This window comes from Artibeus jamaicensis, unplaced genomic scaffold (genome assembly GCF_021234435.1).
Source record: "Artibeus jamaicensis isolate MK-2021 breed Jamaican fruit bat unplaced genomic scaffold, CSHL_Jam_final contig_354, whole genome shotgun sequence".
In the NCBI taxonomy this organism is placed as follows: Eukaryota; Metazoa; Chordata; class Mammalia; order Chiroptera; family Phyllostomidae; genus Artibeus; species Artibeus jamaicensis.
Window position 1 is genome coordinate 34,932,394 of NW_026521803.1, and position 17,814 is coordinate 34,950,207.

Sequence of the window (17,814 nt, forward strand, 5' to 3'; positions counted from 1 at the left end):
AATATAAAGTGCAGGGAATTTATAAAATCTCACATGTCAGCCAGAATGAATCTGACCCTTCACTAATAAGCAACACTTCTAGTCCGTCCAAATAGAAGGAGAGGTGCAGCATTTGTCAAATATGGAGCCCATGTTCTGAGAAGAGCTTCTTGGGAAAGAGGATATCAGCCCTTGAAAATATAACTCATTTTTTGTTTGGTTTCCCTGTCAGAGACCTGTATTCAGGTTAATATGTCAAGACTACATTAGCAAAAATAGTTAAGGTCATCTTTGTTAAGCTATTAGGAAAGATAGTAATATTTTAATTCAAAAATAAGCCATTAACTTTGGAGAATGGTGAGACTTTAGCCCATCGCAGTGAACTTTAGCCCATTAAAAAAAATTTAGGCCCTGACTGGTGTAGCTCAGTGGATTGAGCACAGTCCCGCAAACCAAGGGGCCCATGGTTTAATTCCCAGTCAGGGCACATGCCTGGGTTGCAGGCCAGTTCTCGGCAGGGGACGCATGAGAGGCAACCATACATTGATGTTTCTCTCTCACTCTCCTTTCCTTCCCCTCTAAAGATAAATAAATAAATAATAATAATAATCTTTTAAAAAATTTAGCTCATAAATCTACTTCATACTTTTATGAGACAGTAAAGCACTTTAAGAAATTACTAGGTAGTAATTTATATTTATATATATGTTTTTATGTATGTATGTGTATTATGTATATATATCCCTGTTTTGAAAATAAGTTATAATCTAAAAAGCACATACTCATCAGCCTAATTAATGTAATTCTGCATTCTCAGTTGAAGAGTGTCCTTTCTGAAAGGATAAATCTAGAGATGGGGGGCTGATTCCCCACTAACTCTCTTTTTTTCACAGTCCCCATAATCATTTTGAGGTGAGGGTTTTTTTGTTGTTGTTGTCTCAGAAAATTACAGTTTACATGATTTTAAAACAATGTTTTGCTGAAATTCTTTGACCCCAGATAACACACCTTGTGATATGATAGTAGACAAGTTCTCCCCCCCCCCCACCATTTCTTCTTATTTGTCTTTAAATGTCTCTCCAGGAGATAATGGTAACTATTATGGACTTACAGTGGCTTTATATGTGACTTTGGAAGCCTGAGGCATTTGTTGTATATGTTCTTTTCAGGCGCCTTTAAGATAGGGTTGATGTGATCATGTGAGAATATCTGGATACTAGTACTTTTAAATATTGTGGTTTACCGTGTTTGTGTTCTCGTGTAATCAGAGTCCATATTATAGATTAGAATTTTGAAAAAAATAACTTTTATTTCCATAGATTAGAGTTAATGCTACTTAGGATTTTGTACATTTTGGATGGCAAGGTTTTTATCTTGTGGAATGTCTGAATTCATGTTCCTCCCAAAATGAGCGCAGTGTTAGCTCTTTCAGCTATGATTGTGATTAAATACCTGATTTCCTTTCTAAGAAAAGGCATCAGTAAGTGCCTTCATGAAAGGCGCTCTGAACGAGAAGGGAAGTCATCTCTGTGGACTGGCCGGGTAGTAGTGCACAGATGGCCAGGCCCTCAGATGGACGTGACCCTGTCTGCGGCTCTCTGTGGGAAATGCCCCTTACACTGGAAGTAGTTTCAAGTCTGAGCTTCCCCACCCTGAATCCATGTTTTATTCCAGAAGGACTATTTAGAAATGTCTTTTCCATATAGAATTTGTATATGCTTCATGCAGAAATGTGTTTTTATTTGCTTTAGGACTTTGAGAGTTCTTATAAATACCACTTACATGATTTAGAGATGAAATACACGATATAAAATTATATACAAAAAATTGGTAATAAATCGAAATAATTTATAACAATTTAGCAGACATTCCTTTTTTTAATGTTTCTGGTATACTTACATAAAGAAAAAAATTTGCATTAGGAAATGCCAGAATGTTTAAAGTATTTTTAATGTGTTACATTTTCAAAGGATGGAGCCAGCTGGCCGCTATGCACTGTGTTATGCTGCCGGACCTGCTGGGGCTGGACAAGTTCAGGCCCCCGCTTCTGGAGATGCTTGCTCGGAGATGGCAGGACCGGTGCTTGGAGGTAATGTTGGGGGGATATGGAGAGAAAACAAAAGCGCCGAAAAGGCACCGGACGAGTGTAAATGTGAAACCAAAATGGCTAATGTTTAATTTCTTATCATCTGTTTATTTAGTGGTAGAAAATATGGATTCATGGTTTTTTCAGTTTATGTACTAAATAGTAGTGTTTCTGCTTGCTTGCTTGCTTGCTTGATTTTCTTATTTATTAAGTAGTCAGTATTTGGTCAAGTCTCACATACTTTACAGAGCTGTGTGTTGCTATCGTACACGTGTTCACACACATGCATATGTCCACCTTCCCGAGAATCGCACCCTCAGGTATAATCTCACCAATCAAATTCTCAGTGAGTAGCCCTGGTCCAGTGGAAGGTGCTGTGTTACAATAAAAGGAGAAGATCTTTGGAATAGAAGAGACCTGGATTTAAATATCAGTTCTGCCAATTATTAACTTTGTGACCCTGGGCCATTTCCCTAACCTATTTGAAGCTCATTTGTAAAGTGGGGATAGTAATATATTCCTCCGGGATTGCCATCAGGGTCAAAGAAGGTGGAACAATTAAAGCTGTTAGTGCAGAGTCTGACGCTCTGGGGGAACTCAGCAAATGATAGCTGTTATTCTGTGTTAGACACTGCTTAGAATATAGTATCACCAGGGGCTTGGGAATGTTTTACAGAGATTTCCCTTATTGTGGTGTTTGACCTATATAGCCGTAGCAGTTTATATCACTCACAGTTTTGAATTTGCCAAATACAATGAACATATTTGCTACTTTCCTTGTCTTCATTTCCTCAACTCCCAGTGAAATTGCAGCATAATTGGTTTTACACTGAATCATGTTTGAATTTACTTCATAAGTCAGTTATAATTAAAAACAATTTTTGTTCAAACTCTTACCAGATACTGTTGAGTTATCTTTTCAGTTATAAATAGTATTTGATTGGTACATCACTGGACAGGTGAGTAAGCTTCTTTAACCCCATGCCTGTGGCACTTTTACCAAAACAAAAAAGAGCTAAACTAAAACTGCAAAATAAAAGTTGTTTGAAAGAAAGAAAGAAAGAAAGAAAGAAAGAAAGAAAGAAAGAAAGAAAGAAAGAAAAGGAAGAAAAATCAGAAAATATAATTTTTGAAAACTTGTGACCTTCAATAGAACCGATGCCATTACATAGGAATATATTTGCCTATTTGTTGAAAACAAATTGTTTATGCATGCCTTAGATATATATGAATGTGTGGATTTATACATGTATGTTTGTATGAACAGTACCTATTTAGTGTATATATTATGAAGATTCACTAGGTAAGGTTAAATTTCTTCGAGCTAAAAGAGAACAAATTTAATAGTTCTAACAATGTCTTTTAACTTTTACATAGAAATTTTAAACTTGAAATTGCAAAATTAAAGTACTAGAATGTTTTAAAAGCTTTGGAAAATAAAGTTTTAAGCCTAAAGCATTTTATATTCAAACATAATTCAGCTTATTAGTGTTAAATTTTTTTTTCAGTGAGATCAGTAATTAAAATATCTTTGATTTTTGCGGGCATCCAGTTTTGTCCACATTAACTCTTAACTCACTGTTCGATTGGCAGTTTTGGTCACGTAAATAAATGTGGTTTATTTCTCTTCTTTCTGAGCGTTCTGGCTATTAAACAGCTCGCTGGCTGATCTGCCCTTTTCACACTGGGGTCTGTGGTCTTTGCAGGTCAGAGAGGCTGCGCAGGCCCTGCTTCTGGCCGAGCTGCGGAGAATCGAGCAGGCGGGCCGGAAGGAAGCCATTGATGCCTGGGCCCCGTACTTACCCCAGTACATGGACCACGTTGTGTCGCGTAAGAGCTCTCCCAGTTTTCCACAGAGCTTTCCATGCTCATTAGAAAAGAGCCGAAACTCACAAATGCTTGCTGCCACCTGTCAGCAACCCTGAGTCATTTACATTCAGTGAAAACAAGGACCCACAAATTCTGTGCGTCCATCTTCTGAAACCCCTTTGGTTTGGAATTTGCTTAGGAAAAATAAATAAATAAAGGCAAAAGTTATATAAATACCAAGATAGTCACTGATGGGTCGACCCTTATAAAATTAATCCCCACACCAAACCCCACCCAGTATAACATCTATCCCCGCCATTGCCTTGCTGTGCTCACGGTGCCTACTTGTTAGACTCATCTGGTGAAATGCAGTTGCAGGTAAAAGGCACATGCTTTCCAAGTTGCAGCTGGAATTGTGGATCCTTCAGAAATAAAGATCTGGTAGAGTTGGACCAGCATACTGTCGAAAAAGAGAAAGTTAGTGAGGGTTTGAGTAATGCAGTTTTTCAGATAAGTACGATTTGAAGGGATGGGGAAAGGGCTTGGGAAAAATTGTTGAAATTTTTGATTTTTGCAAAACAAAAACCTTTGTGATCATGCTCCTTGTTCAGATGTCCATTGAAGAAAAGTTATATTTGTGCTATGATAAATTTTTCTTTTTGGAAAAAGTATGCTTCATCCCAATTCAACATTTGATTCATTCTTTATTTTCCTAAAGAAGAATCCAGAGTTAACATTTTAATCTGTTAGGAGTATAACAGAAAATAAATATTTTACTTTTTCTTTAAGATGAAGTCTCAATGAAACTGTACAAAAACTTTTTGCTATGGAAATTTGCCCTGGGTTTTGGGTAGATTAGTTTTAAATGACCTTTGCCAATACCAATTATTCTTGTCAATGAAACACTCATTACACATGTCCAGAGAGGCAACGCAGGACTGGACAAGAAGGGAATGAAAGCCAGAATCAGACAGGATTGCAATCGTTGTGACTAGCATAACTGCCAGGCGCTTGCTGGTGCTGACTATAGTGGCTGTCTGACGAGACACGTGACCATGGGCACTTAGCCTTTCTTGGCTGCAGTTTTGTCACAGATGAAATGGAGAGAGTGAGACTTTGTAGGTTCTGCCAAGGATGGAGTGAGTTACAGGAAGCACATGGAGCCAGGCGTGGGCCATGTTAAACACCAGATATTTGTTCAATAATCATAATTTTTAAATGCAAATATACATTGCACATATAACCAAAATGTCACAAATTAACAACTCCAGCTAAGATTCTTTAATCTGTCTGGATAAGACTATTTACTGAGAGAATATCATTTATTTGCTTACTGGGAGTTTTCCCATTTTAATAAAAGGAAATAAGGTTAAAAATCCAGGGTTTTTAGGTATAGACTCTACCTACGTAAGTTATCAGGCTTAAAGTTCTTATGTAAATATTAGTAGATTTAAAATTTTGTCAGATATTTAAAAATGTTCAAAAAATAACATGGGCTAAAAAACATTCTGCTTTTGCACATTCGTGTAGTCTGGTACGGTGTTCTATGTTCAGGGACTTGTGGCATTAACTGTGTGATCTTCCAGAAAATAGAATTATCTCATCAGCTAATCATAAACCTTACTGAATAAAGATCCCCCAACTTCAGGACAAACTGTAGAGTAGATTGAACATGAAACTATATAGAAAATCACCAGAGATTCTCACACAATGAGAACACAGTTATGGAAATACTGAGACCCATTTTAAAGACAACTTTATTTAGAATGGACTCATGTAGAGCAGGAGAATGGATTAAAGTGGAGTGAGTAGCTGGAAGGCTATAATGGAAGGAAACAGATATATATATATACATATATATATGTATATTATATATATATATGTATATATATATATATATACATATATATATATATATATTTTAAACGAGAGTGAGTTAGATGCAATGTGAAGGCGTGGTATGATGATCACAGATTGCTCCCTGAAGCAGTGATAGACATTACGTGTCATCAGGTGAGATGCCTGTTAGCAGGTCCAGAGAGGACCCAGGCGAGTGAGGTAGTGACAATACCTACCATGAACTGAACACTTTCTCTGCCAGGCTCTTGCTAAGTGCCTGGTCTGTGTCACGTCATCAAACTGTGGCAGTAAACCTCTTAGGGACGCACTGTTGTCACTACCACTGGCACTTCTTCAGCCCAAATGAGTTAATTGAGGCCAAGAGAGAGTAAAGCATTTCCTGAAGGTCCCTCCATCATTGAGTGACTGGCAGAATGCAAAACTCATCATCTTACCACTGTGTATTCCATCTTGCTTCCTCCAACACCCTTAGATTTTAAGTGGAGTTGGGGGTAGAGGAATGAGAAGATATTTGGCTTAAGTAATCCTGCTTTCAATTTCATTTTCAGCCATATTAAATTTAACAACAACAAAATGGAGCAGAAAAATAACTAAAAAATTACCCTTAATGGTTCTCATCATTGTTTAAATAAGCATAAACTAGGTAGTTCCGGTTCAAATCTAAACTTTTCCATTAATGTAAATCAAAGTCCTTGGCACAGTATCCTGGAATATTTTATAAATTAACTGAATGCTGACTCATGAAAAATTTTAATGTTATCATTTACTGTAATTGTATTTTTTAGCAAAAGAATAAATACATTCTATATGAAACTAAAACATCTCACACTAACAGCTCTTGCTCTTGCCATGATATATTAATCTATTCTGGAACTTTTACAGTGACTGAGTGCAAAATTAGTTCTAATTAGCTTTGGTGGGAGTTTTCTATTTTAATAAAAGGATGTCAGGCTAAGGGAGTAAGTAGGGCCTCTGAGAGTGTGAGAGGAGAAGAGAAACGCAGCAGACAAGAAATGACCACGCAGGGCTGATGAACAGATTTGCCGGCCGAAGGGATCGGGAGGTCACGGAGCCAGCTGGCGGGCGGCCCACACCTGCCGTCAGCCTGCTTGTAGTGACGTCACTTCTGCCTTTGGCACTGACGTCGGAGAAGATGATGATGATTGTGAGTTGCAGCAGGAAGCCATCTTCTAGAAACTTAACACTTACTTCTAGTGTAGGGATTTTCTTAATCACTAAAGTAAGTAAAATATTAAGCACTATATCACCAATATTAAGCTGGTAAATATACCAACTCATCAGATATTTTCTTATAATTCAATCATCCTAAGCCGTTAAAAATATTCAGTAATTGCCTAAGCAGTATTGGCAGCTCCTCACATATAGCTGAGCTTGATCTAAGAGTCCCTTTGTTAGTTATCTGAAACTCAGAAAATGCATTTGCCCAAAGAGCAGAATGTCCTATTGGGCTGATGGACTGCCATAGCCCTTCTCCTTAGAGATGAGGAGCCTGAGGCTTAGAGTGGGCAGCAGCTTTTTCTGACTTCACGGTCAGTAAGTGACTAAGCCTAAGACAAGGTGGCTGGTCATGGTGACTGGGGGTCTTCTGGAATCTCAGGTACATTATGTGATGAAAGCCCTTTGTGGGTTTGTCTGAGAACATGAGGAAGCAATCGAGGGACATGCTTTGCACATGTATGCACCCAGGACAGTGCATAGCACATGTAGTGAAGGATGGCTGGCTGTTCCCTTTCCCTCCTGTACCGGAGTCTTCAGCTTCGTTCTCCTTATTCTCATTGCCCCAGAATTAACCCGAATTTATTTCACCCAGGGATTCTGGAAGTAGACGCAGAGTCACTGGGGAAGAAAGGGGCAAGAGTGTGTCTTAACTGGACGGCCAGTTCACGAATTTTCACAAAAACCAATTCCTAATTGAGTGCTATGAAGAATTTTGTTCTGGGGAGTGGAGCCCTGTCCTTGAACCTGTTGGGAAAATTCTGTCCCTTACAAATGCCATCAGTATGGATGCATTCAGTGCCTAGTTTCTGATGGAAAAGTGGAGGATGTGCATTTGTGACTCTGCCTCTAACGGTAACAGGACTGGATGATAAACAACAGTACACGCATTCTTGTGAAGTGACGTATAAATGTTGCGAACATTTTCCGAGTTATCACTGTTCTGCGTGTATTTGTGATCACTTCTGTGTTATAAAACACTTAGAATTTTTATGAATTATTCTTAGTAAGGAAGGATTAGTGCTGTTTGTACTATTATAATTCAGAGGAACATAAAACATTTTATGCTTCTCAGATTTATTTTGAAATGAAGATATTTTGCGCAATCCCATTTATGTATTTCTTATCTGTGACACCGTACAAGCAGCATTTTGGTCATCGACTTCTTCATGAGGTCAAGCACCTGCTAGTTTATGAAATGGGCCCCACTTGCCCTTCCTTCCCAGCAGTGACTGCTCTGGGGTAACTACTGATGGGTCCTGATTTCCATTGGCCTGTGATGCAGAGTGACCTTCTAGAGCATGAGGTCACAGCGCAATTATTTCTTGTACGTTGTCTTCTGCTTGCTCACAGTGGCTCATCTCCTCCTTTAATTTCAGAAACATTAAACACACACAAGTGACTACTGTTATATAAATCAAAATCTTTTCTAAAGAGGGTGCTGTTATAATATTGTTATGGCTGATGTAGTGTTAATTTGCAAACTTATCATCTCAGATATTGATATAAGGATGTGTAACACATTGTGTTTATACGTATTGATGTTATCAGAAAGAACAATTCTTTGTTCCCATCAAGTCCCTGCCTTTTTAGCTCCCTTTTGTGTTAAGGTTACCAGGGTGAGGCCCGTCCTTTTACCCCCCCTTGGAAACAGAATAGGATTTCTTTGTTCAATGAAAGACATTCCTAGTCAATGTTTTGGGTTTGACTGTCCACAAGCCCCACTGTAGTACCTGGAATTGAAGTCACTTTTCTGATGGTTATAAAGCAGTGTTCATCCTGAGCACAAATGTGGATAGACCAGTATGCAAGAAGGTAAGATGGAACTATATATCATAGTAGAAGAGTATATTGTAGCTAGTAAAAATGATGTAAATATTAGTGCGTTTTTGACAGGCATGTATTTTCAGGGCTTGCTGGTAGTGGGGTGGAAGTATAGGGACAGGGTGTGATAAGCATCATTTAAATTAGTCCCCTCTCCCCACCTCAGAAGGCCTTAAACTACGTAGCATCTTTTCCTCTTTTCTTTTCATATATGCCTGAATCATTTGGAACTTAGGAATGATTTGTCTAGATAACTGAGGGCTTAACAGTCACTACATGCTCAGATTTTAAAAATATTTAACATTTCTTGTTGTAATAGTTCAAAATGTCTCAGGTGCAAGAGTTGTTGTTTTGGTCCGTGATGCACGATTGCCACCACTTGCTTACGGGTGCAGGTGAACCTGCTTCTCAGAACAAGAAGTCCCCAGGTGGAGGTGCCTCTTGCATTCACACTCCGTGGTTTAAAAATAATTTTCCTTCCTCCTCTTTCTATTATCTGGTAATTGTTACCAATATCTGCCTTGGGCTGTTTTGTCTCCTCCCTAGTAACTACTGCCCTGTTTTCTAACTTTCTGTTTCCGGCATCTGGGAGGGCATAAGCCAGGGAACCAAACTTACGGGAGCTAAATATAAAGGGAGATAAACTGGCTAAGAATAAGGCCTCTCTAATTAAAAAAAAAAAAAAATCCCCAAGCGTTAGTGGGAGAAGTCCTTCATGGTGTCTCTGTCGGCTCCTCACATTCTGCTTCCTTGACTATTTTCTCAGATCTTTTGCTGCATTCTGGGTGTATCTTTCTTTTGATGAAAAATATTTTAATCTAAGTTAGAAAAAGAAAGGGAAAAGTCATGTGATTGCTCATGAAGAACCAATGATTCTAAAATCCCCCTTCTATAATGAATGCCGACTCTGTGAATTAGCTGAAATCGGGAGGTGAGGTTTCCGTAGAAATATCTGTGAGTGTTGCTGTACAGTGTTCCCAGAGCCAGTGGGAAATGATCGCGCACTGGGATTGGAAGGGGAAAGGGAAATCATGACCAAGTGGTCCACATAAAAAGTTCCTCCCGTTCTGTGTTGAGTTTTTAGATTGGGAGGCTGCAAGGATCTGTGTGGAGACGAACTGTGTGGTGCAGAGCACACTGTATCTGTATTGTATCTGTTTGCCGTGTTTCGTTGGGACCTGAGGGATTAGCTCCTCTTTTTTCTTCCGGAATGTCAGAGCTGTTGAGCTTAATTTTAAGCACTCTAGACTGATCATGTGTTTAACAGCATTAAACTGTTCTTCTTATCTATGCTTGGCTACCAGCCTAACGGAATAACAATGAAATTTCTTCTTCATCGGTCACAACCATCTAAAGGTTCCACAAGGCTTGAGTTCTTGGTGGTGATATTTAATTTTCTTGTAATTTTCTTTATAGCCTTCGTACACATCTTAGAAATGAGAAGTGGTAAATTAAATATGAAAGCATTACTGGATCAATTGGTTAGACTTTCTAAGTAATAAACAGGAAAGTCTGTAATCAAGTAAAGCTGCTGCAGGTTAGAAGTGGGCAGAATTAAGTACCTTCCTGCTGCTGGGAAAGGGTGTCCAACAGCTGCTCCCTGGAATAACTGTGCAGAACAGGGGATCCGCCAAATGTGAGCTCCTTGCCTGCGTCTTCCCTGTCATTCCTCCCAGGGGACGCTGGCTGCCTGCTGGCACCTCAGAAAAGTCCCTGGCACTGAAAGGGTTTGAAATAACCCTTTTCCTCGTGCCCTTTCGTTCTGTCTTTCACATGTCTCCGTACCTCCCTCCCTTCAGTGCGGAAACGTGTCACCTCGTTTCTGCACATAGTTGGTGGCAAGGCCCCAAGGAGGCACACCCATCTTTCTTCAAGGTATTTGTGTGCTGACCACCTGCTTTAAGAAGTTGAAGGTACTTAAGCTGATGGAGACTACTCTATAAAAGGAAAATTCATCCCACCTGTGACACGTTTTTTTAATGGTGCTCAGACATCAATAGAAATATCTGGCATACCTTTAGCTGAGGTTCTAGAGGCCTTTGCTGTAGTAAACGACCGAATACTAGTTGCTATGAAGAGCAGGCTATTGATTTGTGCCATTAGTCTCTTGCTGATTTGCTGAAGAACAAAAACGTGCAGTGCTAATGGAAAGGAAGTACTTTACAAAGCCCTGCACACAAACACCGGAACAGGTCTCTGTGACGGAGTAAGTGTCCGCTACGCTGTTAAATGCAGATTCTCTCCATTCTAGTGCAGATCTTCCCCGTCCGGGTGCTCAGGGCCCTGGGCAGCCTGCTGGTACGGAGCAGGGAGCCGATTGATAACGTTATGATGTTTTAGATCTCAGACACCGAATATGCGTGAATGAATTCAATTTTCGTTAAAAGTGAGACATTTATAATTTTATATCATATTTCTCAGTTTATTATCTCTATTGACTAGATATTATGTATAATTGCATTGTTTTAATATTTTACTTTGAGGCTTTGTGATCCACATGTGATAGATCTTAGAGTCTGGAAGGAAAACAGAAATTTAAAGCTATTGCAAGAAAATTATATAGAGTTACATGTTATCTGTAGTATTTTGATAATAGTTCATGGATTTTTTTCTAGTGTTATTTATAAATTCTGCGATTAAGTGGTTGAATTATACTAAAATGCCTTTCTTTAATTCATTCTTCCTCTTCATGCTTTTTTGGGGAAGTATGGTATTTTATATTTTTCTTTATTAATATTGGTCTAATGACTTACTACATCTCCTATCTATTTCTATTAAGCAGATTTTGATACAAATAAGTATTTGAAATGTGTTTTAATATTTATAAATGGTTTCATCATACATGACATTTCCAGACTTGGTTAATATTTTAGCACTCCTGGACCACAAACATAAAGAAAAAAATTGTTTTATTGGTTTGAGCACCTGAATTGACCCCAGCAAGATTGAGATTGATCTGGTTTCTTCCAGCCTGTTAAATGCCAATCCAGTCGTCTGTAACAGTACTTAGTACTTTTGTAATTTTTCTGCACATATTTTCTGTGTTCGTCCTATAAATCTTACCCATCCCTTGAAAAGACTTTCCTTGCTTGATTTAGAGACAAAAGAAAACAACCACAGCCACTTATTTTATGGTTGCCGTTTAAACAATTGCATCTCTAGTCAATGTCAGTGCTGTGATCACCATCCTTTTTGTGATTCTTAAGGAAGGACCTTGCATTTTACTGGGACAAGGTGACAGGACACACCTGTGAAATGTATGCTCGGACTAAAGAACCTCAGCCTTGGGGATGAAAATAGAAAAGGAGGGATAGTTCTTTCTTTCATTTTTTTACATTATTTTTATTGTATTTTTTCATTACTATTTTTTAGAGGAAAAATGTTCCTGAAAATGTTTATCTTTAACTGATTTTGAAGACATTTAGTGGAATCACATCCATCTGATAACTCAACATTTTCAGTCAAGTTCTGGCATGGCTTGTGGGTACAAAGCCATAAATTATATGTTTTGAGATGCTTTTCTATCTCAGGCATGAAGTGAAGAAGGCTTTTTCTTTACTGTCTCTGAGGGGATGGCTAGCAGGCCTTACACTCAGGTTTGGTTTGGTTTTGATTTTTGCTTCTTTTTTTTCCCCCTAAAACAAGAGTCAGACTTCTAAACATACACTGTCAAAGAAGAACTAAACTGAAAGTGAATCTTGGGATTCTGGGGGATGGGCTGGAGATTGGACATCTCTAGCCTTTAAAGAGTCATCATGTTTTTTATAGGAGATTCACATAGAGTTTAAAGTGACCACATATGCTCAGGTTGCATCTGAGTTTGTCATGTTTAGAAGTTGGACAGGTACTTGGGTCCAGAAGCCTTTCCCATTCCATTCAATCACTGGTCATGCTTGTGGAGAAGAGATTGGAGCATAACGGTTCTCAGAATGAAGGGCGGGAAGCAAGAAGGATGAGTTCAGAAGGTGAATCTCCCTTCTCACCCAAGGATGTGTCTTCATTCAGTGTATAGTTTCCCACTCAGATCACAATAAACAGGGAGAAAATACTAGTTTTTTCAAAGGATTTTTCTAATGATGGATAGACAACTGGTTTACAGAACCAGATTATTGGTTGGAAGCCCAGGGGAAAGTGGGGTATCAGGAGGTCTGCAGCCTGGTCTGCTTCAGCAGGCGTCAGCTGTACCCCCAGAGAGCTCCCCAAGGGCCCTTCCTGGCCTATCTGACAATTTCTTTTTAGGTCAAAGGAGAGGAATGACCACACCTGTGTTTTCAAACACTTTAGGCAGTAAACGTATGTGTAAAAATCTTCCCCGGAATCCCAACATATGAAACAATTTTTTTAAAAAAAATTGAAGATGTTATTTAGGCAGTTTAAATCTGTGAGTGAGTGTGTGTGTGTGTGTGTGTGTGTGTGTGTGAAAAAGAATTCCTTGTGCACTGAAAATCATGTTTTTCTTTTGTCCTCTGGCGTTCCATATGCACAATTAAAAACTAGTTAAATATCTGCTCCCTAAATGCCTCTTGCTCTGACACACGATCCATGCTTCCCACCCCCCAAATGCAGTGATATAGAGCAGGGTTATAAACTTACCCTTGTGTGCAGCAGTTCCTGAAATTTACAAAGTTTATTTAAAGATGCAGGACAGCTTTCAGTCTCTGTATAACCATTCTGTAGAGCAGCCTACAAACAGACTCTTGCTACTTCTCCAGCAAGTGGAGCTGCACAGTAGCTCGAGCCGGGCAGAGTGCCTTAGCGCATCTCTGAAATAGTTGTCTCCAACAGAAACACTTGTGAATGCGCCACATACTGTTTGACACATAATTCTTTATTTTGACTTAAAATGTGTTAACCTTTTAGATATGGATTGGCCAGTTAACTGTCGCGTGAGAACTTATGTAACTCTAATGGTAAGGTGAATATAGATTCATATGTATTCAGTCATCTTTGAACAGCTGAGATCCACTTGATGGACTTCTATAGTGATAACTTTTTGCTCATGTGACTTCCTAAATCATCATTGGATAAGGTTCAATCTGTTAATTTAGATATTCTTTATCCCGCACCCCCACCCCCAGGCATGGTAGGTGCAGTTTTTGTGGTGAGTTCTGTGTGGAATCAGTAGCTTGATTTGTGTACCTTCTCAAGAAGCATGTTACTTGAGTGTGATGAGTTCTGTATGGAATCAGTAGCTTGATTTGTGTACCTTCTCAAGAAGCATGTTACTTGAGTATTTAAAGACTCATTTGGCAAGAGATTTTGTTTTAGGTTTAATTTTTGGCTGAGAAATTCTTACGCAATGCTGCACATACTTGCTTCCTCTTTTTCTCATTGGCTGTACTTGGCCCGTGGCTCTGTGATGTGCATGCGACAAGCGCAATTGTGACAGATCCTTGTTCCTGAAGGGGACCAGGGTACATGACACATGAGCAAGATGACGGAGATGAGTTACTTTTTCTTTCTTGCTTTTGGCCAAAGTTTATTTAAATACTTATAAAAGTAGGCTTACCTCTTTCCTTTGTATTTATTATGTGCCACACAGTCTCAGTAATGATTATTAGATGGATAGGGATTTGGGGAAAAACACCACATCAAATAGGGATCATTTCAAAGGAATTGTACAAACTTGTAAGAAAATCTTGTGTTTCTTCTTCCTCTTGGAATCACTGTATAGAGATGTTGGGATGGTTTGTGAAATGATCTCCTTAAACGTCAAGTATCACTTTATAAACTAGTTTTGGATAAAAGGTTGATGTGTTTTCCTATTCAGTTTTAAAAACTTTTTGTTTTGGAATATTTTGAACAAATGTAAAAGTAATACAATGAACCTCCACATACCTGTGGCTTTGCTGCAATGCTTGCTAACTCATAGGCCGTCTCACTTATGTGTCCCCCCTAAACACCTCTCTCCCCCCATTTGGAAGCGATTCTCAGACACAATATCACCTTATCTATAAATGTCTCAGTTTGTATCTAAAGACAAGAGCTCCTTTTTAGTAAAAATAACTATAATACCATTAAAATGCCAAAACTTGTAATTTTTAAATATTATTTGATAACTCAGAGTTTATATTTCCCTAGAAGTCTCATAATTATTTTTTTTACAGTTTATTCAATTTAGGTTCCAAAAAGTTATGTATTGCAATTGGTTTGTATTCTCTTCCAAACCATTTCTTTTTATATAGGATTCCTATCAATTAATCAATCCATCATCTATCTATTGGTCTCTAGCCTCCTCTCCCCTGTCTTTTTCCTTTTTCTTGTGATGTGTTTGTGGAACAAATTAGGAAATTTGTACTTTATCAGATTTAAATGTGCCAATGAGTGATATAGAAGGAAATGCATGGAACAGAAAGTAATTAAAAGAAAAGGTAAAAAAATCAAGATCATCTCCAAAGTTTCCACTGCAGTTTCTTAATGTGGGTGTGTCTTTTAAGGTAGAAAGAGGAAGCAGACTGTAACTTCAGCCCTAAGGGCTGAGGACTCTTGTCTTTGCTTGAACCTTAGTGGTGGAATCTTAAACGCTGATGAAGAAATCTAGCTCTAATAGTTTATTGGAAATGAATGGAAATTTTAAAGATTCATTCTGATTGGTGATTAATTAGTTCCATACCACTTTAAAGATATAATTTCTGTAAAACATATAAATAGGATACACAGGAAAAGGGCAAGAATTCGCTGTTCTTTGAAGACTAAGTTCATTAATATATTCCAGTTTCAAATTTTTTTACCTGGTTTTAAAAAAAGAGATCCTATTTAATTCAGTTTCTCCGTCTCCACTCAGATGTTTATAGCACTTCAAGCCTGTCATCTTTATCTACAAATTTTCCTTTTTCTGTTATTTCTACCACTTTTTGGCCCTGCTGTTTTATTTATATGTTCTAGGGAAATATACACTAGTTTTGGGAATGTTTTTATAATCCATGGTATGACTGATGATTTGTTAATGGATCAAAGATGATATTTCCTTGGTTAAAAGTATTTTTTAAAGTATTTGATTTTTCAGAGATGTCACAATTTTACTTTAGTGTTACACCAGAACGTTTCATCATGATTAATTAATAATCACTGTCTGGAGAAAGGGTCTGTCATCCTCAGTGGGATGAGAACAGTAATAGTGAGAATCAGTACATGATTCAGTACATGAGAATCAGTAATAGTGGCTATGGGGTGGGCACGGGGTGAGTTGATACGGGTAAGATCCTCTGAGATAAAATATATCCCACTTCACCTGGCTTTGAGCTTTGAGAATCGTTGGTGTAGAGCAGTGCCTCTCAACCCAGGCAATTTCACACACTCCTGGTCCCCATTGGGCAACACCTGGAGACATCTTTGTTTGTCACAACTGGGGGAGGGCGCGATACTGGCATCTAGTGGCTGGAGGCCAAAGATGCTGCTAAACAGAGTCCCCCACCCATTCCACCTCCTGCCCCTGAGAATCTCTCAATGCATAGCGTCAGTAGTAACCTCAGTTAAGAAATCCTGAGCTTACGTAGTTGAAAAGGGTATATTTTTTGCTTTCTCTTCAGTCACATTTCTAAGGTACGGTGTGCATATGTTTAAGGGGTTGACGATGACACAGCAGTCGAGTAGATGGTATTTTTCAAAGGAAATTAATTTATTTTCTTTCAGTCTAGTATTTTCTGTTTCTTTCATGAAAACAGTTAATACTTGCATTATATAACTTGTATCATAGACTTTTTGATTGTTAATAAGAGTCTATGAGACATATATACATGCGGCGTATGCTAAAACTTCATTTATAAACACTTTGCATATTCGCTTATAAAATTGCTTTCATAAGTTAAAAAAAAGATTGAAAACAACTTTAAGTAAATGTCCTCATCAATCTATGTATCATAGCATACTTTCGGTCTTTCCTCCCTCTCTTGTCCCCTCCCTCACTCAGCAACTGCTCATTAAGTGCTAAACATAGCTCTGGGCACCAGGGAATGTCATCATGCTTTTCCCTGTCGTCATGGACCTTTCTTTCCATAGGAAGTCAGGCAGTCAAACGAGCAGTGAAACAGCGTGGTGGGAGCTGTGCTGGAGGGACTGGACAGAACAGGGGGAGTGTCAGCAAAGTCAGAGGCGAACACGTGTAAATTCGGAAGATAATCATGCTATTTGGAAATGCCAGGGGCTCAATGTAAAAGAGCTGTATGCAGGGGAAATATTAATACAACTTTTTGAAAAAGATTAAAGCAGTTTTAGCTATATAAATCTTTTAATTTTATATAAATTTAGAATTTTTATTTTTGCAGTGTAGTAAGTAAGGATAAATGGAACAGGATGATATTACTTCAGTAAAATATTGAGATCAAATATTTGTGCCCCTTATGTAAAATTTTGGTTCTACTTTTATATTTATCAGAATTGTGAATTTTAGATACGCATTACAAATATACAAATAAAAATTATTACATTATTGCTGGCAATATGTTAGGTGCCGTGGAGGACATAAAAGAGCTAGGAATGCAGGTATAATATAGTCGTACACATATTTCATAATAACATTTAATGAAGCATTAATAGTATTAAAGCATCTCTTAGAATAGTGCTTGGTACATACCAACAATATATATATATTTTCCATATTGGCCTCTATTATTTTATTTTCATCATCGTTATCTTCGTAAGTAAAGAGTATTTGAAAGAACTGTGTAAGCCAGCCCTGATAAAATACTACGAATTACATATTTTTAAGATGTGTGCTGAAACATGAAGGCAGTGAACGGTGGGGGTGGAGTGTTGGTGGTGTCAGACATCAGGGATTCCCATGACGTCAAGGAGATCAGAGCCACTCATTTAACCTCTTTAAAGCATGGTTCTTTATTTTTGGCATTCTCTGTAAGAGTAGATCTTCTCAGTATTTCCTTTCCTGGTACTTTCCTACCCGCTGTCCACCTCCTGCCACCAGACCAGCGGAAACAAATTTGAGTTCCAATCTAGGAGTGGCTGCCTAATTTATAAACATATTTTCAGGTTTGTTTTTATGTATGGGATTGAGTTAAAAAATA

The 17,814-nt window shown here is 38.2% G+C and overlaps 1 protein-coding gene across 4 annotated transcripts in view; it reads left to right on the plus strand.

Moving 5' to 3' along the window:
* WDR7 (WD repeat domain 7) overlaps positions 1 to 17,814 on the plus strand; it is a 292,206-nt gene that overhangs the window by 91,432 nt on the left and 182,960 nt on the right. For all 4 annotated transcript variants that reach the window (XM_053664157.1, XM_037151997.2, XM_037151995.2 and 1 more), the window contains 2 exons: positions 1,950 to 2,068; positions 3,772 to 3,895. In XM_053664157.1, the coding sequence (XP_053520132.1) occupies positions 1,950 to 2,068; positions 3,772 to 3,895 (243 nt within the window). The remainder of the gene's footprint in view (positions 1 to 1,949; positions 2,069 to 3,771; positions 3,896 to 17,814) is intronic.